Source organism: Monopterus albus, unplaced genomic scaffold (genome assembly GCF_001952655.1).
Source record: "Monopterus albus unplaced genomic scaffold, M_albus_1.0 scaffold50.1, whole genome shotgun sequence".
In the NCBI taxonomy this organism is placed as follows: domain Eukaryota; kingdom Metazoa; phylum Chordata; class Actinopteri; order Synbranchiformes; family Synbranchidae; genus Monopterus; species Monopterus albus.
Genome location: NW_018127930.1, coordinates 4,049,631 through 4,067,321, shown reverse-complemented (window position 1 = coordinate 4,067,321; position 17,691 = coordinate 4,049,631). Strand labels below are relative to the sequence as shown.

The following is a 17,691-nucleotide window of genomic DNA, read 5'->3' as shown; positions in this document are numbered from 1 at the left end:
CTTTAAATTGCTCTATGAAAGTCTGATGCTTTGCACAGTATTATAAATACTGTGGGATTCTGCTTCTATCTTTTCTCAAAGTTTTTTTAAAATGTTCACTTTCAACACTGTCCTGAAAGGAGACACTCAACATTTGGAAAATACCCTGCAATCAAGTCATTATACCCACGTGTTCCCAGCTGGAATCAGACAAACTGATAATTAAAGAGTGGACACTGCCTCAGCCTCCTTCCTTCATGTGTTCAGCATGGTGTCAGTGTTTAAGCAGTTTCTTTCAGGCTCGCACACAGACCTTAACATCTTCCTTTTATTTTTTCGATTGTCTGTTTGTTTTATATTCATGTCTCTTACAACCCCCAAGAAATCTAGGGCAATTGGGTTATTAACATAATTTACGACCCCCCCAACAACAACAACAACAACAAAAAAAGATAAAGAGTAAAATAACTACAAACAAAAACAAAACAAGGAAGGCAGGTCGGAACAAGCAAGATGGAAGCCACTCCGCCCAGCCACGCATTGGGCCGTCGGACCGGAGCACTTCCTCTAAACCTACAGCATAACAACTGAACCGAACCTAAGAGAAACAAAATCGCAACCATAAAACAGATTGCATGACCCGCCAGGCCAGAAAACAAAACGCAGGTTGCCTCTAGAGCGTCTTGACTGTCAAAGGAAGCGTGCACCCGCGTGAGGTCCCGTCCCCTTATATGCGTCCGTCCATCACGGGCTGAACCAGGCACACCTGAGAGCAGAGCATGGCCACACACCAGGCAAAGGAGGAGGGGCACACAGAGAACAAAGCTAACAATGTCATCCTGGTACATTACAGTGGCACCCCAGAGATGTAATGTTGCACGTACTGAGGGACGCACACATAAAAAAATAACGAATAGTAATAGCTGTGTAGCAGAGGCCATGATATTAAGGGTCAAGATCCAAAAACACTACATCCTACATCTCCCATAATGCAACTTGAGAGCATTTCATTGGTTCATTAGATCCTCTTTGCCTGGTAAACCCCCACATCTTTTTACAACCTCAGTTTGTAACGCAAACATTTTGTCATAGCCCAGGCTGAGATAATTCTGATGACACCCCCCATAATGAATGAATTTAATGTGTTAAAAAAAAGGGGAGTTCCCCTTTAATATTGTACATGGTGTGTAGATTTTCTCCTGTATGTATATGCAGCATAATGCAGAATTAAATGACTGATCATTAAATAAAATAAAATACAACTCAGCAAATACTGGTATTCTGAGAAAAACCACGGTATGTTTAAATAATGTTTTCATTGTTTATGCAGCATGGTCTGTAACACATCCAAACTGACCTTTTCATTAGATGTGATGCTGGTCGCAAACAGGAGAGGACTGATGTCAGAGACTGTTTGTTTTTTCCTGCAGGTCTCCAGTAGGTTTAGTAACAATCCAACCTTTGTACATGTAACAGGAAGTAAAACAATTTGCTCAGATTTAGCAAAATGATAAGCAAAACATCTTGTACTGAAACTTTCAACATATTTAATGCTCAGTTTTAATACTTGATTAAGTAACATATTGCATTTAATATGACATGGCATCTTTTCACCATCACTTATAACAAAAACAGAAGCAGGCAACCACAACTCACAGATACACACATGAGAATGACTAATGGGCTTCTGCAATGCCAATGAACGCTGTCTGCTTCAAACACACCCTGTTGATTCAGTTAGATAAAGTGTCTGAGAAAGGGAGGAATGGGTGGAAGGGTTAGGAGGGGGAAATGTGACGAAGGGAGGGAAGTGAAGAGAAAGAGTAAAGTGGAAGGTTTTAGTAAAGAAGGATGGGGGGGTTGGGCCTTGAGGAAAGAAGAAATAAAAGAGTCAGTAAATGATCCCATGTGTTGCTGGCATTAAAATAAAACTCCACCTCTTCCAGAAGAAGTGAGGAGGAGATGAAAGCAAAGGATACTGAGTAAAGGGGATGTCATGGAAACGCCCAAGGTAACTGTCACTGGAGAAGTGAAGAGCATGGAGAAGAGAGGAAAGGAGGAGATCTGTCAGGATGGGAATGGCTCTGGCATGAGGGAGGCAAAGGATGACCATGGTTAACAAGAAGAAAAGTTACATGAAAGATGAAAGCAACAATTCTAAAGCAGAGACGGGGAGAGATGGAGGAATGAAGCAGAGAACTGGTGAACACCCGCTGACAATTAAAGATCCAGTGAATACGCATTCTGTCAACACTGCCCTGAAAAACAGGCCACTGCCAAAAATAGAAATAAAACAAAAGCTGAATGAGTCCCTAAAGTAAGTTTTTTTCCTCCACCGCCCCTGTGCTGCCACGTTAAAGGGACAATCCTTGGGAAAGAAACACCCTGGCAGCCAGACGGGAGCCAGGGAAAGACAAAGCACCTTCAGTAACAGCTGGCATTCACTTTTAAACAATAAAGAGAAAGAAGAGAAAAAACTATCTAAATAATGGGTGGGCAGGTTCACTAATTCTGCTTCATTGTACGAAGTTATTAGTTCAACTAATATAGTTTTTTAATGTTTTGTTTTACTCGATGATGACAGTGATTGAGAGCCCATGAGAGATGACTTGTACAGTGGTTCAGTATTCTATTCAACCAAGTTCTTTTCACTTCTCAGATTGTTTTATTTGAGTATTTAAATGCTACACTTTTGTCAAACAGTGAATTAAAGTGTGCTTCTTTTGCAGAGAGGATGAAAGTAATAATATAAATGCCAAGGAAGAGCATTGTTTAAATGTTAATAAATGTATTAACATAATCACATGTTAATATACAGTATACATGCATGACAATAACAATATTTGTATAAAAATATGTATCATATTTTGGCACAGCAACATTGTGGTCAGTCCATGTGTTCAGTCCTGTGTGCTGCTGTCTCTCTCTGTGCCGCTGCCTTCTGGGTGTGAACACACACTCTGCTGAGTTTTCTCCTCCTCCGAGCTCCTCTTGATAGTCAGCTCTCTCTCAGCCTCCTCAGCACATGGAGCTTTGGGGGCCTGGATGTGGAGCTTCCCGTCTGGAGCCAGGCAGCATGTGACGGCTTCAGGGTTCAGTCCTTCAGGCAGATCAAACTCCTGTCTGAACTCCTGCAGTCTGTAAGAGTAGGAGCCTTTCCCATCCTCCTGCTTCTTCTCTGTCTTCCCACTGACTCTCAGCTTCCTGCCCACCTGCCTCACAGACAGCTCCTCTGGGGAGAAGCCGCGAGTGTCCAGGGTCAGGCCAAAGTGCTCTCCCTCTTTGTCCAGCTGGTAGGAGACCGGCTGCACGGCCACACTGCTTTGGAAAGGCTCTGTCTCCTCCAGGATCTTATGTTGAAGTTTGTGCATCAGCTCCAGACTGCAGCGCAGCTCCTGTAGGTTTCTCCGCAGTAGATCCTGCTGGTAGAGCAGAGGTCTGACCTCTGGCCACAGACTGCGTACAGGCCAGTGGAAGTCCATGAATGGACTGAGGGCAGACTGGAATCCATGAGAGCACAGCATCTTCAGCGTGTGTTTAGCGTCGAGTTCTCTTGCTGTAAGTAGAGACACTGTTAAGGAGTCTGTTTTCTTCAGTGTTGCTTTCTGTCTCAGCAGTGGGACTGGCCCAGCTTTTATGTTCTCACTAGAGGAGCTCCAGAGGCTTCGGGAACTTTCCTGTCATCTCTAGCGCTCTCCACTGGGTGGAGCTGCTACCCTGGAGCACTGATGGCACTGGATGATTCTTGTTTCTCATTTTTTCCTGTATGACATGTTTCATAGTCGACATGGGAGATACAATGTCGTTTCTTTATGAACTTTATAATAAAAGTTAATAACACAATTGCAGTGATTTTTTTTATCATTTATTTTCCATATTTACTGGAAAATACTGACCAAAAAGCGCACACTCATATATCTTTAAATATTCTAACCATTAAATCTTTAGTAGAACCAATAAAAATGAGACAGGAACGCAGGGTTGTGGCCACAAACATAGGGAAGTGAACATTTGCCACATACAGTAGAACTACTGTTATGAAGCAATATCACTGAGCTAGGTTTCAGTGGGTTTTTTTCATGAATGAATGATGTGTCCCCGTGATCCAATCAGCCAATGAGCAGCTCGCACCTGCAGTATTTTGCAGCTCTGCAGCAACAAGAGGTCACCACTCTCCATAACGTGGAGGAGTGTGCAGGGTCCACCACGGTTCCGGCTTCGCCCAGGCCTCCGTGCGCGCATAAGTGCAGATATTAAAGAGGGGCTTTCTATTTCGATTACTAGACTGTAATGCCGCTGAAAAAGGCCGTAGCTCTGGACAGACGAATGGATTTGGCTTCGCTTTTCTGCATGATCGCGCGACACGGTCCCGCCGTGGCTCTGGCTGTAATAGCGATGGTGTCCGTGCTGGGGGTTTTCGTTATCTACCGCAGGGGGAAGCGCAGGAAGGCCACAGCTGCAGCCGCGGACAGGGACAGCAAGAGCCCCGGAGTCGAGAGGTCCGTGATCCGTCCGGATCAGGAGCCGAGCCCGGAGGAATCGCACAGCTTTGTGGAGTCAACAGGTAAACGCCCCACAAACGCGCTATCACACGCGGAAGGTTACAGCAGGTCACAGGTGTTGGGATTTACAAGTCACTAGGCCACAGTATGTGAATCACCATAGCCTACTGGTTATGGTGATTCGGTTTAAGACCATCTAAACTTAAAACAGAGGCTCCCAGAATACCCTGTCATTAAAAAATGATGGTCCCTAAGGACGTCATAAATTAACAGGTAACATAACCGCATCAATACTGAGAAGGCTTTGAGTTGCCTACAATAAAACCAGTAGGCTTTTAGAACTTAATTCGGGACCGCTGGTACAAGCTGACCTCCTATGCTGATCCAAATAGGCTTTTTATAGGCGAGATACAGTTACCATAGTAGCCTACACGGGTTAGTAGCGGCATACAGTTGTGTAGACTACTGTGATGAGTGAACTGAACTTTAGCAAACGGACATGAACAGGCTGGGCGGGGGGTGGGGGGGGATGTGATGTGATTGAGTAATTGATGTCGGGGGTGTGTGTGAGTGGTGGACACCAGGAAAAGGTGAGGAGACGCTTAGTGTTTTAACACGCACACACACTGTCACACACACCTGCACCTGAGGCCAATTACTCACATGCCCACTCAAGTTCCCGTCATTCTATTAAAGCTGAGTCATTCACACCACACTTGTACTCCAGAACACTAATTTGAAAGCCGGAGGTATTGTTCATGTAGCTCTTTAAATATGAAACGCTGTTGTAAACTAAACAGTATAATTAAAATTAGGTCAAACTTGTTCATCTGCAACAGTAAAATGCATGATAATCAATAATAAAATAACACTCTCAGGGACTATTTTTGTAATATATTGCACTCCTGCTCCAAGTACATTTTAATATTTTATATCATAAAACATAACTTGTAACTGAGTATTTCCCTTAGTCATAAAAATTGGTTTGAAACTAGTGTTTTCATAAGACGTCTCTACAACTGTTCTGTCAACACAGCATTTTCCCCCTTAAACATGTTTAATTTGGCACACCTCAAAGTTAATATCTCCTTTCAGCTGACGCATGCAGGAAAAAAAAAACTGCCTGGGGTACATGATTTTGGCCACATGAAGCAAGGCCAACAAATCACTGCTGTTTGCAGTGATTACTCTTTCTATGATTGCATTACGTGCTGTCCTGTCTTTATACAGTGATACAAAAGGGGATAGGACAAAGGTCAAAGTTTGACCTGGTTTTTAACATCCTTTCTAAACAGAATGCAACCAATAAACTGTTAATAATAATCAAATCAACATATAACACTAGATAGTATTGGTGTAAGGTATACACATGCTACATTGTTTGTATCCCTGAAAATTAATCGGCTAAAATGCACCAGCCATTTTGAATCATTTTAATTTGCTTTTCCAGATGCGAGTGAAAGCTCGTCAGATGTGAAAGAAGATCTAATTCAGAGGCCTTTCGAAATCAGGCAGCGCCGTGCTGTTGCTACTGAAAAAGGACCCACACCTTTTTCTTCTTGGAAGAATGATTTCCAAATACCAGCCAACAAGCGCACCACATCAGATGACACAGAGGAAATGGCAGCTGTGCAAGGCTCTAATAATATAACAGGGATGTTTGCAGAACAGGCCAGTGGGAACCTGCAAAGCGACGCTTACGAAGTGGAGGATGCTGCCAAATTCTACCAGAGTGCAACAGATGATACTAGTAATGGTTTGATAGAAGAGGTAGATAATAATGATAGATTTCAGACTAGCCTAGTACAATACACTTGTCTACTTTTGTCTTGCATGACAGTCCAGAAAATCTGAAGTTTTTTTTTTCATTTCTTTTCAGGTGGTTAAAGCAGAACACCAAGAAAATGAGAATGTGGCCACAGACAAAGATGTGTTTGGGAAAACCGGACAAGAAGTGGAGAAGTGTGCTTCAAACAGTCCAGTCTGTTTTGACCAAACCCCTCACATGAGTGAAAATGTTGATGATGACAGACCACAATCTGAACTCGCACCAGAGCCAAACAGCGTGGTGTCCAAGTTGGAAGAACCTGTCGTCCATATCAAAGACGTGCCTGTCTCTTGCATCCGTTACGGGAAAGAGGAGGAATTTGAGGAAGAAAATCGCCATCCACACAGCAATTATTCCAGCAATGTGCACCTGTCTCCAGAAGAAACAAAGAACAATGAGAGTGAGGAGGCAAAGAAAGAAGATGAGAACTACCAAATGGCTGCTCAACAAACTGGGACCCAGTCTTCAATATCTGAACAAGAAATGAGCGTGCCATCATCACAACAGGATCAGTCTGATCACATGACAGACAAGGTGTCGCCACACCATGATGATGAACAAGTGAATGAAGAGGTTATAGCTAAAGATCACTTAAAAGCATTTAGAGATGTCACATTTGATACCCACTCACCACAGGTTGAGCAAGAAAGGGAGACTGAACAAAAGGAAGGTCTTGCAGGCCATCAGGAGGATGTTGTTCCACCTGTAACCACTGATGCAAGACCTCAATTCTCAGGTATCCTTGATTTGCCTGACTTGACAAGGGACTCTCAACAGCCACAAAGTGAAGTGAAAGAAGATGAAATTGCCCCACCTTTGTCTAAAAACATAGAGGCTAATATTCTTAGCCCTCACCTGCTGTGTCTCAAAAAAGACCAAGGTACAACCGGTGCTGCTCCTTTGGCTGAGAACATTACTACACCTCCCTTGTGTCAAATTCACTCGCTGTCTTTCAGGCCAAGTGAGTTTAGGGACAATGACAAGGATAGCATGTCATCTCCTGGTACTGGAGAAGAGAGTGGGATTTCAAGCCTGACTGTCAGCCCTGATTTGCAAGATGTTGGAAATGAGTTGGACGTGACCGTTGAAAATGCAGTGCTTCCTGTATTGGATTCTGAACCACAGTCTGAAGAAAAGGTAGAGGCTCAAAACATCCTCCTCACTGATGATGCAGCTGTATCTGTTAATGAGGATACAGCAGGTATGGTGTCTGGGCCTTACCCATCACATCTCTCCCAGCAACCTCACAGTGAGAGCACAGACGGGGCTAAGTACGAGTCATTTGCAGCCAGTGAGGACACTCTTGGCCGTGACACCGAGGACAAGTACCACAGAGCGTTGGATCAGTTGGCAGTGCAGAGTTCAGCAAGTGTTGCCAGTGAGAAGAAGACACAGGCAGACATTAAAGATGTTCTTCCAGTGGTAAAGATTACAGATAACAAGGAAGGAGTAAGTGTTGAAAAGAAAGCGGAGAAGGAAAAGAATTATGAAAAGACTGAAATCAGTATCATGGAGGCGACTATGGATAATAATGAATGGATCTCAGATGGTAACTACCCAGTCCTTCCTTGGATGAATGTTTCCCTCCCATCTTCTGCCCAAGAAGACACAAAAAACAACCAGCTTCCCACTGGAGAATGTCAACCCAGCTCTGGCATAGATACAGATGGTACACCCCGCATTCAAGTCAGTCAAACCAGCACACGCTCTGTTGACGAAAACAACAAGAAGGTTTTGGCGGTGCTGCCCATGCCTCAGAATGTCAGTGTGACCTTCCGCATCCACTACCTCACTTATTCGCCAAACCAGATGGTGGCTGTCACAGGCAACCAGCAGGAGCTGGGGAACTGGAAGGAATTCATTCTGCTAGAGAGTGCTGAGGACGGATACTGGGCCGCTGTGGTCAGCCTGCCCGCAGAGAGCCATGTGGAGTGGAAGTTTGTGGTGGTCGACAAGGGCAAAGTGTGTCGCTGGGAGGAGTGTAGCAACCGCCACCTTGATACAGGTTATGGAGAAGACCTGACTGTGCACAAATGGTGGGGATTCTTGTAGGAGTTGGAGAGGGCAGAGTTGTAGAGGTGAGACAAATTGATGACATCTATGGTAAAACTCTGGTACTGGACCAGATAAAATCTGAGTTTAATGTACATCCCATCATATGACCCACAAGAAAATGACATCTAAAACTCAACTAATGGTAATTCTGTAAAGTATAACAGTATTAAAACATTCTAGTAAGCCCTGATTTGATCATCTGGAGGATAAAGATATCAAGATCTAGAATATTAGGCTAAATTTAGTTGAAACAAGAAAGTATAAAAGTCTGAAAGTAGACTTTTATGCTGATTTAGTTATTTTTAAGCAAAAATGTCTGAAATGGAATGTGAATGTTTGCTTTTCTCACCTTTAGCCTATTATAATTTGGTTACTTTTACGTGAAACAAGCCACAGATTTCAATATGGGCTCTTGGAAGTGGGGGACAATTTGAAAGTGTGGGGTTGGGGGGTGGGGGGGGGGGGGCAGCAACAGTTGCAATCCTATGTTTGAACATGCAGCTGGTTTCACATTGAAATGATTTGTTGAAACAGTTAGACAAATGTAATTTTAACCAGGTTTCTACCTAGATGTCTTTTGAAGTGCACATTTCCATGATGAAACTTCACTTCATGCGACTTTCCTCTGAGGATTGCCCTCCGATAGCGAGTGATCAGGTGGATCTTTCTGTGGACAGGACGGAAAGAAGATGAACGATTACATTACAGTATGGCAATATCTCATTATGCAAATTGCACCTTTTTAAAAGTGGGTGAAGTTTAAGGAAATGGACTGTATACTCTCTATGCTGCTTGAATATTCCCAAACAATCTATGAGAATAAATGCACATAGTTCACTTTTACTACAGCAATAATCAAAGCAATAATTTTTGAGTGGTGTTATATCGGGTATTATGTGTTTCTCACACTAAACTGTGATGCTGCTTTTAACTCAGGACTGTGCATGCATGTTATCCCTATTGCTGTTCTATGAATGTGCCTTTTTAAACATGACTTTTCTATTAATGTGTTGTAATGTATCACAAAAGGGTCTTTGCTGGTCATGTTTTGTTTTACTGCAACTTGTATTGGTTTAATTATGTTCACAAGTTAGTTTTTACTCACAGTACAATATAGTCTGTCATGTCAAATCAGAATATCCTAATATGCAATATTGTGAAGATATTATTGAATGTTATTAAAGTGGAGCTGGTTACCAAATAAATCTTCCTCTTCCATGTTTTGGCATATGTTTCTTAGACGGGCTTTTTTTTTTTTTGTAGTACCTTCTGATGTTGGCAGGTACAAAATGGTTTTCAGGCTAGTGCCACCATATACACGTGGTCTTTGCTGTCTAAACATCGCTGAATCATTTACTGCTGTTTGCAACAAACACACATAGCTTATGTGAGGTCTAGTGTGGTAATACACTAAAATAAATTTTTTTTTTTTTTTTTAAAACCATTTGCTTCTAACTATAAGCTCAGACTGTGACCTTGTTTCGAGTCCAGCTGGTGAACTGATGGTTCCTGCAGGAAATGCATCACTAGCAGGTGTAAACTCAGGCCAAGCTTTGTGCTGAAGGTGACTCTGTACCTGAAAAGTGCTCCTCAGCTGCAAGTCCAGATGCTGTACAAACTGAATACTAAACACATGCACTATGCACAAATGTGGGTTCCAGTTCTGTAAATTTAATTGGACTGCAGGGAACGGGATGGTTTCACAAGGTTATTTCAGAGGATAAAACCATAGGCATGCAGCACTAAAAGAGACATTAGGGGAACAAAGAGTGGTCTATTTTTCCTTCATATATTTAAAGGTAATGGTTCATTGGCAGTCCACATAGCAAAGGAATTCAGAGATGGCCATGCACAATAATTACAAAGGCAAATGAAATAATACAGGTGATATCAGCAACAACAGGCTGTAAATTAAAATGTTTACTGTATGTGTCAAATTTTTCCAACATAAACCTACCACTTGACCATCTATAAATGTGATCATCTGGGAGGTCCCTCCATCTAACATGACTAACACCATAGTAAAGGGAGTCTCTATCAAACCCTGAACTTTTGCAGGATTGACACCATTCACCTCTTATCCAAACAAGATGTCGTGCACTCATTGTGGACACGCTTCAAACAGGGTCAATGGGACGCTGCTCAGCTATGAGTCACATGTTTTCTGGTGTCTTTTCTGTTTCAAAACAAGTTCAGGGAACCTTTGCCTGTTTGCCCCACTGCAGAGAGCCAAATATAACAAAACGTGATGTTATATAGAGCCTCTGTTTACACTAAAAGCTCACTAACCTAGGAGCTGATCAACTAACATGTTCTGTGGAGTGTAGCTGCTGCACACTCCCACACTGCGCACTTTTTAAGGTTGAAGGCGATCCTTTATTTAGACACAAGGCTTACAACTGACACCATTTACACTGCACTTGTAAATCACTCTATCTTTGACAAATGGTGTGAGAGAGAAAGATACAAACATGTAAATGGTTAAGCCAATGTTTGATCTCTGTTAAGGCAAACGTCTTAACAATGAGTCATCTGTCTAATCTGGACTCACCCCTCTGTCAGGGTCTCTACATACAGTTAGCTGAACAAAGTCCTCACATCAGCACCTTGAAATGATTTAGCTCTCGTCTCATTGTGGTAATGAATAACGTGGTATTGATGGTAAAATGTCAGCAGGTTTTCTTTGACCAAAACAAGTAAAGTAGGTGTGCTAATGATTTTTTTGACTGCTCAATTATCAAATATATGAATTCTATTTTTAATGGACAGAGACAGTAAACCTTTATGCTGCAATTTATTTTTAGTAATGGGGCCAGGTTTTAATGAGGACAAAATGTGTGGAAAAATAAAATATACAGTAATCTATATTTTTTACCCTCCATCTGAGAGAGAGCGATGCTAAATACTATACAGTACTAGAAAAGGAGTAGTGTGGCTTTACATACCCTATAATGTACTGTATGGGCCATGTCTTAAATTCCACTTTGACATTTTTGAGGACATATAGTAAATACATTTACATATAGTAAATATTGTATAATTTAGACATTCAAACAAAAATGGCAACATACAGTATGTTGTAAATAGAGAGTAGTCATTTAAAGCCATGTTATGTCATGCGTGAGACTGAAAATGAGGAATTTATAATTCAACTTCAATCCAGAAATTCAATCTGGAACTCATGTTCATCAGAAAAGCACTCTCCTACTGTAGTTAATTATATAAATGTCTGTGACACTTTTGCTAAGCAGAGCACAGAGCAACGGAGCCTACTAGAGTGAAACTCAGTGATCCACGCTGCACCGCTATGTGTGACATTCTCTTGAAGTTCAGTCTGCTGTCTCCTCTTACAGGAGCTGACCAGTCAAACCAGACTAAGGCTTTTCACTTGAACTTTGACCTAGGAGGATTGTATGATATTAGAGATTGGGAGCATGTATCTGTGAATCTATGCTGTGCTTTATTGAATATTTTACACAGTGTCTGCATGTGTCAGTTGCTATGCTTTCAGTCTAATCCATTATTTCCTTTTCTTTATTCGTAATTTATCCCAGTTTGTCATTTTTTTATTTGTCGTATTAATTTTTCTTTTCTTTTTGACATGATTTTATTTGATCTTCATTTTTCAGTGATACGGGCCAGAAGGTTGGTTGTGGAAAATATTAAAATGTGACATAATCTTAGGTTTCTTCATGAAATAGTGAAAATCATCTGTCAGTATGCTATGACATGGTTGTGGATAGGCTGTGCCACACATGCAGGCTATTTATACAGCATGCCAGTCCTCTGTGGTATCATGCAGTGACATTCACTGGAGATTGTTGAGCCTGGTGACTATGCTACATGTCCATAAGGGGGAGGAGCACTGAGCAAGGGTTAAACTGCAGGGGAAGGAGGGTATATGAGCTGAGATTTTGTTTGTTTGTTTCACTTTTCCTGAATTTATGTGGCATTCAGGTGAGTATATGTAAAGATCTGTCAACTTGAAAGTGAGGTCATCAGATCAGACTTCTAAAGGGTTTTAAAAACATTTAACATCAAATTTTAGATCATTTTTATGTAATCTTTCAGAAATGCTATTTTTCTATTACCTTTACTAACCCCTGGATCTCTTTGTGAAAAAATATACAGTATACTTGTTCTCTCATCTATAAAGCGGAATTGCAGTCTGTTTCATAGTCACATTTCTTCACAAAGTCATACATTGAAATAGACACCAACCTGTTTCTTTTTTCCATGGTTCAGAAAGCAAACTGAAAGCCCTTCTGGACCCATGTCATACTGGGACAGCCCTCTACCACTGTCATCATCCACTGCAGTTGTGGGCTGAGTGCACTATGAGTGTGCCTGCAGAAGTACAATATGGAAAGCATGAGTGAAAAGAGAGAGCATGAAAGTGCACATGGCTGCATGAAAACAAATCTAAATAAGGGTTGAATTGAAGCTTCCTAAAGAAGGTCATCTTATGAAATATTTACAATAACCACACAACTCAGTGTACAACGATAAAACATAAGTAGGTGATAAAACTTATAGGTTAGTTCTGTATGGATGTTTTATTTCATGAAGCATCGTACATGAAACAAAGCTAACATCTTCAACATTAATCAGATCAGCATATAAAGGGAAATTCTTCAATCCTTTCTTATAAAACTTATTTGGAATGAATTCTCATTCATTTTTATAATATACTGTTTCTGTAGAGCTTTCTGTGCTTGTATGCTGCATTTGTGAACCGCATTTCCCATGTCTACTTGCATGAAAAACAAAGGTGTGCTATCTTTAATATCAGTGAATAAAACAGGCCTCCTTTTTTCATGTTTGAAGGAAAACACTGAATTCTTCATTGAATATAAACTACATAAACTAGCTATAAACAGTACTTGCAATACTACGGAAAATCTTTTTGAAGAACAGATGTCAACTGTATTTTTGTTACCACTTAACCCTCTTTTTCAGTTAGCTTACCTTGACAGACATTTTAATAAAAATAAAAAGTCTAAATAAATGGCTACACAAATCAATCATTTTTTTATTTACAGTTGGTCTCCCATTTAAGAATGTGAACAATTCAGTCAAAATGCTTATGAACAAAGTTCATCAAATGTGAGCCTAAGGAGCCTAACATGATGAAATGAAGGTCACAATGGTAAAATATGTCAAAGAACTGAAAGGACTGAACAAAGTACTTGTGTGATATGTGCCATCTACTAGTCAGCGCTCTGTCCCTAGTATGACACTGGCTCCACAAAGCTGAAAACACAGTTCAAGAGAACACTGCCCCCTGGCTTTAAAACACTGCGACTATCACAGTACCTGTAAAGTGATACTGAACAGTTGAATATTACATAAACAGATTATTAACACAACACATTAAAAATAATAAAATAAAAATATTTAAGACATTAAAAAAAAATTCCTGTAAATGAAATGCAGTGTATTCATGACAGATGTCAACAAAAACTGAAATCAGTGTTCGTGCTTTCTCAGAGTACTAGCAATTCATTTGAGGAAACCAACATTAAAAAGTGCAAAACGCAACTTCATGTTACAGGCAGTGACACAGTTCAGTTTCAAATCTCCAAAACCTTTTGATGTGCATGACACAATCTCATTCTTATTGTCATTTATGGTTTTGCATGTACAGTACAGTTTTAACCCAGTACAGTAGAGTATGTTTGGCTGTTTTCCTATAAGCATTTTAGTCTGACTTTCTTTCCCGTCTGCTAGTTACAGTTTTTCAACAGTGTCAAATCATGCTTGAGATAGGTCATCCATCACAGTCAACATCTACATCAAAATCCAATCTACATAATTTGAGTACCTATTTAAAAGTGGTTCTTTACAAGTTGATTGTTGTAATGAAATAAATGAAAACTATATCTGGAAGTTGTGAATTTTATCCATTTTGGAAAGTGGCTGTCAGCAGTGTAAAGAGAGAACATGTGCATACTCTCATGACTGTGAGATTAAGCTCCAACTCTTTCTACTGGTCCCACAGTAACGCTGCAGTGGTCTTTTCTAAGGGCTCGTTGACTCCTCTGACACCTCTTTGATGGTGCGGTAGTGCTGTGGCTGATTCTCAGCCAGAGGAGAGTCTGTTTGGGTGAACAGGACTGCTCGATTCCTCAGGGGCCGTTTCAGGAGGAACCTTCGAGATGTCACCAGATCACCATAGCCATGGGAGTGGGAGAAGGCGTAGCCTGACCGACGGGTGCTGATACGCCTAGCGGGTGGGCGGCGAGGTGCAGGAGCTGGCAGCTTCTCTTTTCGTACCTTACGTCTCACCTAGAAGTAGGGAATGGACAAGTCTTATATTCTTAGGATGAAAATTTGATATGAAACTTTATTATATCCAACATATGCAATACATCAAAAGCCCAGAGAATTAAAACATTATAGAGATAACAACAGTGTGGATAACTGTCATAACTGTCTGCATAGTCATGTGTTACCTCACCTTGTCATTGATGGTAGGCCGAAGCTGAATGAGGATGAAGCGGAAAGCCACCACAGGCAGGATACAGAGGAGGAGAGTCAGGAATATGGTCAGCCACACGTTAGGCTGGTTCAGAGAGTTCCTAGCAGTGCCTGGGCTCAGAAAATATCAGACCACTAGTGAGAAACACTCAGTAATAATGATGTATTAATAAACAGCATATTAGTTTTTCTGCATATACAGGTTATCATTGACTCTGCACACATTTAAATCAGTGCACAAACCACAAAAAAACAGATAGAAAAATAGACTGGATAGGATTACTGGCAACCAAACTTGTTGAGGTTAACGTAGATAAAAATAAATACACTTGCTAAACCGGAGGCGAACCCTGCTGTTGCCTCAGTGTATTTTCTCAGGAATGAACGGCAAGGGGAGCTGACAACCATTCTGCTTCCATAAACAAGATCAGTCACCGATCAGTCACCTACTCACCAACAAAGGGGAAAGAGGAGGTGAAGATGAAGAACATGCCATTGCTGTACATGGTGAATGTGATGGCAAAGTAGGCGGCCAAGCTGCCCCAAACAAAAAACTGGTTTACTGCTGTCCAATAGTAGGTGTCCAGGCACAACTGAAAAATAAATTTTTATCTGTTGGTTTTCTAAAGTCTGGTGCACATGTTCATTCACAAAGTGTCTTGTAGGGTAGGTAATGAACAAAGTCTATCACAACATGTTTAAATTTATTGAAAAAGCATATGGAAATTTGATTTAAAAATACAGATAAATAAAATAACAAAATGTGAATTTATGTTTTTAGCTAATCTGGTGAATTAAATGCCTTAAAAATCGAGCTACTTTCTCAAATTAATGTAAAAATTCTGCAACCTTTTGCGGTTGCTGCATTCCTCACCTGAATGTTCACCACAATAAGCAGACAGGTCTGCGCCAGTAAAGCAAAGGACTGATAGTCTGCTATGTCTTTGCCATCATCACGGACTGTGTCCTGCATGGCAGCCCAGGGGATGTATAAGAGAATGAGCGAGCTGTAGCAGCTGTGTAACATACATTGCACAAAAGCTTTCTTATTAAAGTAGAGGCTCAGCTGGCCTGGGCAGTAGAGCTGAGGATACTGGAAACTCCAACGGTCATTCACATCCTGCAGAAACACAAGATTAGTCAGAGGGCAGAGAAAGAGGATACAGAAACCAGGGACTGAATTAAGTGTAAATTATATGACATTAACCTAAAAAAAATACTGAGTAGTTTTAGAATAATTACAAATTGAATTATATGACATTAACCTAAAAAAAATGCTTACAATAATAATTACAAATTTTACCCTTAGTGCACACTGTACCTGGTCAAAGAGGCTCAGGCCAAGGACAGGAAGAGCCGTGTAAACCAAGTTGTATAAGGTGATGAACCACTCATCATACACAGTCTACGAACAACAACAAAGACAAATGCCTTAACAACATTGTATTTTTACAAGCCTCACCTACAACAATTGGTATATAATATTAGAGAAGTGCTCATACAGGACTCAATTTCATCAGCACATATAGGACATACAGTATCTGTGAACTCTTACTGTACTTATACATCAAATTTGCAATGGAACATTACAATATATACATTTTCTAGTTCCATCTCTATCAAATTTTGATTTAAATTCATTTCATTGAAGCATAACATTAAATTAGACATACAGTCAAGTCAATCTACAGTATTCTTAGAATTACTTGTCTTACAAATTCCTTAATTTTTCACATGTAACCTCTTAACTTATGTTATGTACTATAATTCCAATATATGCTCCTCACCTGTGCAGAGAAGCCACAAAAGAAGGCATACCAGAAATGCACAAAAGTGAAGGTGAAATTCTTGTAAAAGAAGTATCGTAGAAACTTGCACATGCGCAGATAGGACCAGCGACCATGCACCAGCAGGAGGCGCTGAAGGTAACGGAACTGGGCAAAAGAGTAGTCGCTTGAGAGAACTGCTTGCATGCCCTCCTGACCGCTGATACCTACACCGATATGAGCAGCTGAAGGACAGGCAGTAAAGAAAGAAACAGAATTCACACAGTGAGTAACATAACTATTTACCAGATCTTTGTTTCAACTGATCAGACATCTCTGCAAGTCGGTGTCAGAGGTGAAAAAGTTTACCCTTGATCATGCTAACATCATTGGCACCATCTCCAATGGCCAGAGTGACAGCCTGCTTGTATTTTTTAACCAGCTGAACCACCTGGGCTTTCTGCAGAGGGGTGACCCTGCAGCAAATCACTGTCTGACACATACACGCTGTTCTCAGCAGCTCCCACTGTAAGTTCTTCTCCAGTGCAAAGGCCTGAGCATAAAAGGAAGTATGGAATTACTGATCTACTGAGATTACGAGTAAAGTCCTCCCAACGCCACTCTAACACCCCCGGAAAGCAATTCTCAAAATTCTCTCGACATTGCCAGGAATAAAACTATGGAACTTTTTTCTGGGCCTAAAGTCAATTAAATTTAGATATATTGCATATCAAATACTAAAATCAAAATGTTTTGAAAGTTAAAAAAACATGACACCCAGTATGACTTTTTTGGGACCAAGAACAAATGGAGACAAAAAGGAACAACATTTCCTGTTAATTAATCAGCTACTGAAAAGAGAAATGTGCCTGAAAAAGCTTCCTTACTAGGCTGTGTCCATTTATAACTAGGCCATATTCTCCATTCACTGTCTCATCCTGTATGGTCTCTGTCTTCTGAAGCCAAAACAGGCCTGCACGAGCCTTGATCACAGATGGCTTCTCTGCTGCTTCTGGACACATTTTCCTTCTTGCATTCCTGAAAACAGTGGGAGATGGATTTGGCTGGGTGAATTTAAAAT

General features: G+C 40.8%; 3 protein-coding genes across 4 annotated transcripts in view; 1 reads left to right on the top strand and 2 right to left on the bottom strand.

Moving 5' to 3' along the window:
* Nucleotides 1-1,666: 1,666 nt before the first annotated feature.
* LOC109960779 (heat shock protein 30-like) lies at nucleotides 1,667-4,186 on the bottom strand. Its single transcript, XM_020601133.1, has 2 exons — nucleotides 4,111-4,186; nucleotides 1,667-3,741 (listed from the first exon to the last, which is right to left on the bottom strand). Exon 2 carries the CDS (start codon nucleotides 3,501-3,503, stop codon nucleotides 2,880-2,882), a length of 624 nt encoding a protein of 207 aa, XP_020456789.1. The 5' UTR covers nucleotides 3,504-3,741; nucleotides 4,111-4,186; the 3' UTR covers nucleotides 1,667-2,879.
* stbd1 (starch binding domain 1) lies at nucleotides 4,174-9,569 on the top strand. Of its 2 annotated transcripts, none has more exons than XM_020601130.1 (4): nucleotides 4,174-4,543; nucleotides 5,932-6,251; nucleotides 6,361-8,387; nucleotides 8,935-9,569. In XM_020601130.1, the coding sequence occupies exons 1-3, from the start codon at nucleotides 4,270-4,272 to the stop codon at nucleotides 8,359-8,361; spliced, it is 2,595 nt and encodes an 864-aa protein (XP_020456786.1). In that variant the 5' UTR covers nucleotides 4,174-4,269; the 3' UTR covers nucleotides 8,362-8,387; nucleotides 8,935-9,569. The 2 variants fall into 2 exon arrangements, with proteins under 2 accessions (XP_020456786.1, XP_020456787.1); XM_020601131.1 differs by having other exon boundaries at nucleotides 8,923-9,569.
* A 3,515-nt stretch (nucleotides 9,570-13,084) lies between these two features.
* The window catches only part of LOC109960704 (phospholipid-transporting ATPase ID-like), a 15,485-nt gene continuing 10,878 nt past the window's right edge, over nucleotides 13,085-17,691 (bottom strand). The window contains exons 21-28 of the mRNA XM_020600986.1: nucleotides 17,498-17,648; nucleotides 16,980-17,163; nucleotides 16,632-16,855; nucleotides 16,166-16,249; nucleotides 15,719-15,964; nucleotides 15,299-15,437; nucleotides 14,825-14,955; nucleotides 13,085-14,652 (exon numbers count right to left, since the gene is read on the bottom strand). Of these exons, the coding sequence (XP_020456642.1) occupies nucleotides 14,386-14,652; nucleotides 14,825-14,955; nucleotides 15,299-15,437; nucleotides 15,719-15,964; nucleotides 16,166-16,249; nucleotides 16,632-16,855; nucleotides 16,980-17,163; nucleotides 17,498-17,648 (1,426 nt within the window). The 3' untranslated portion in view covers nucleotides 13,085-14,385. The remainder of the gene's footprint in view (nucleotides 14,653-14,824; nucleotides 14,956-15,298; nucleotides 15,438-15,718; nucleotides 15,965-16,165; nucleotides 16,250-16,631; nucleotides 16,856-16,979; nucleotides 17,164-17,497; nucleotides 17,649-17,691) is intronic.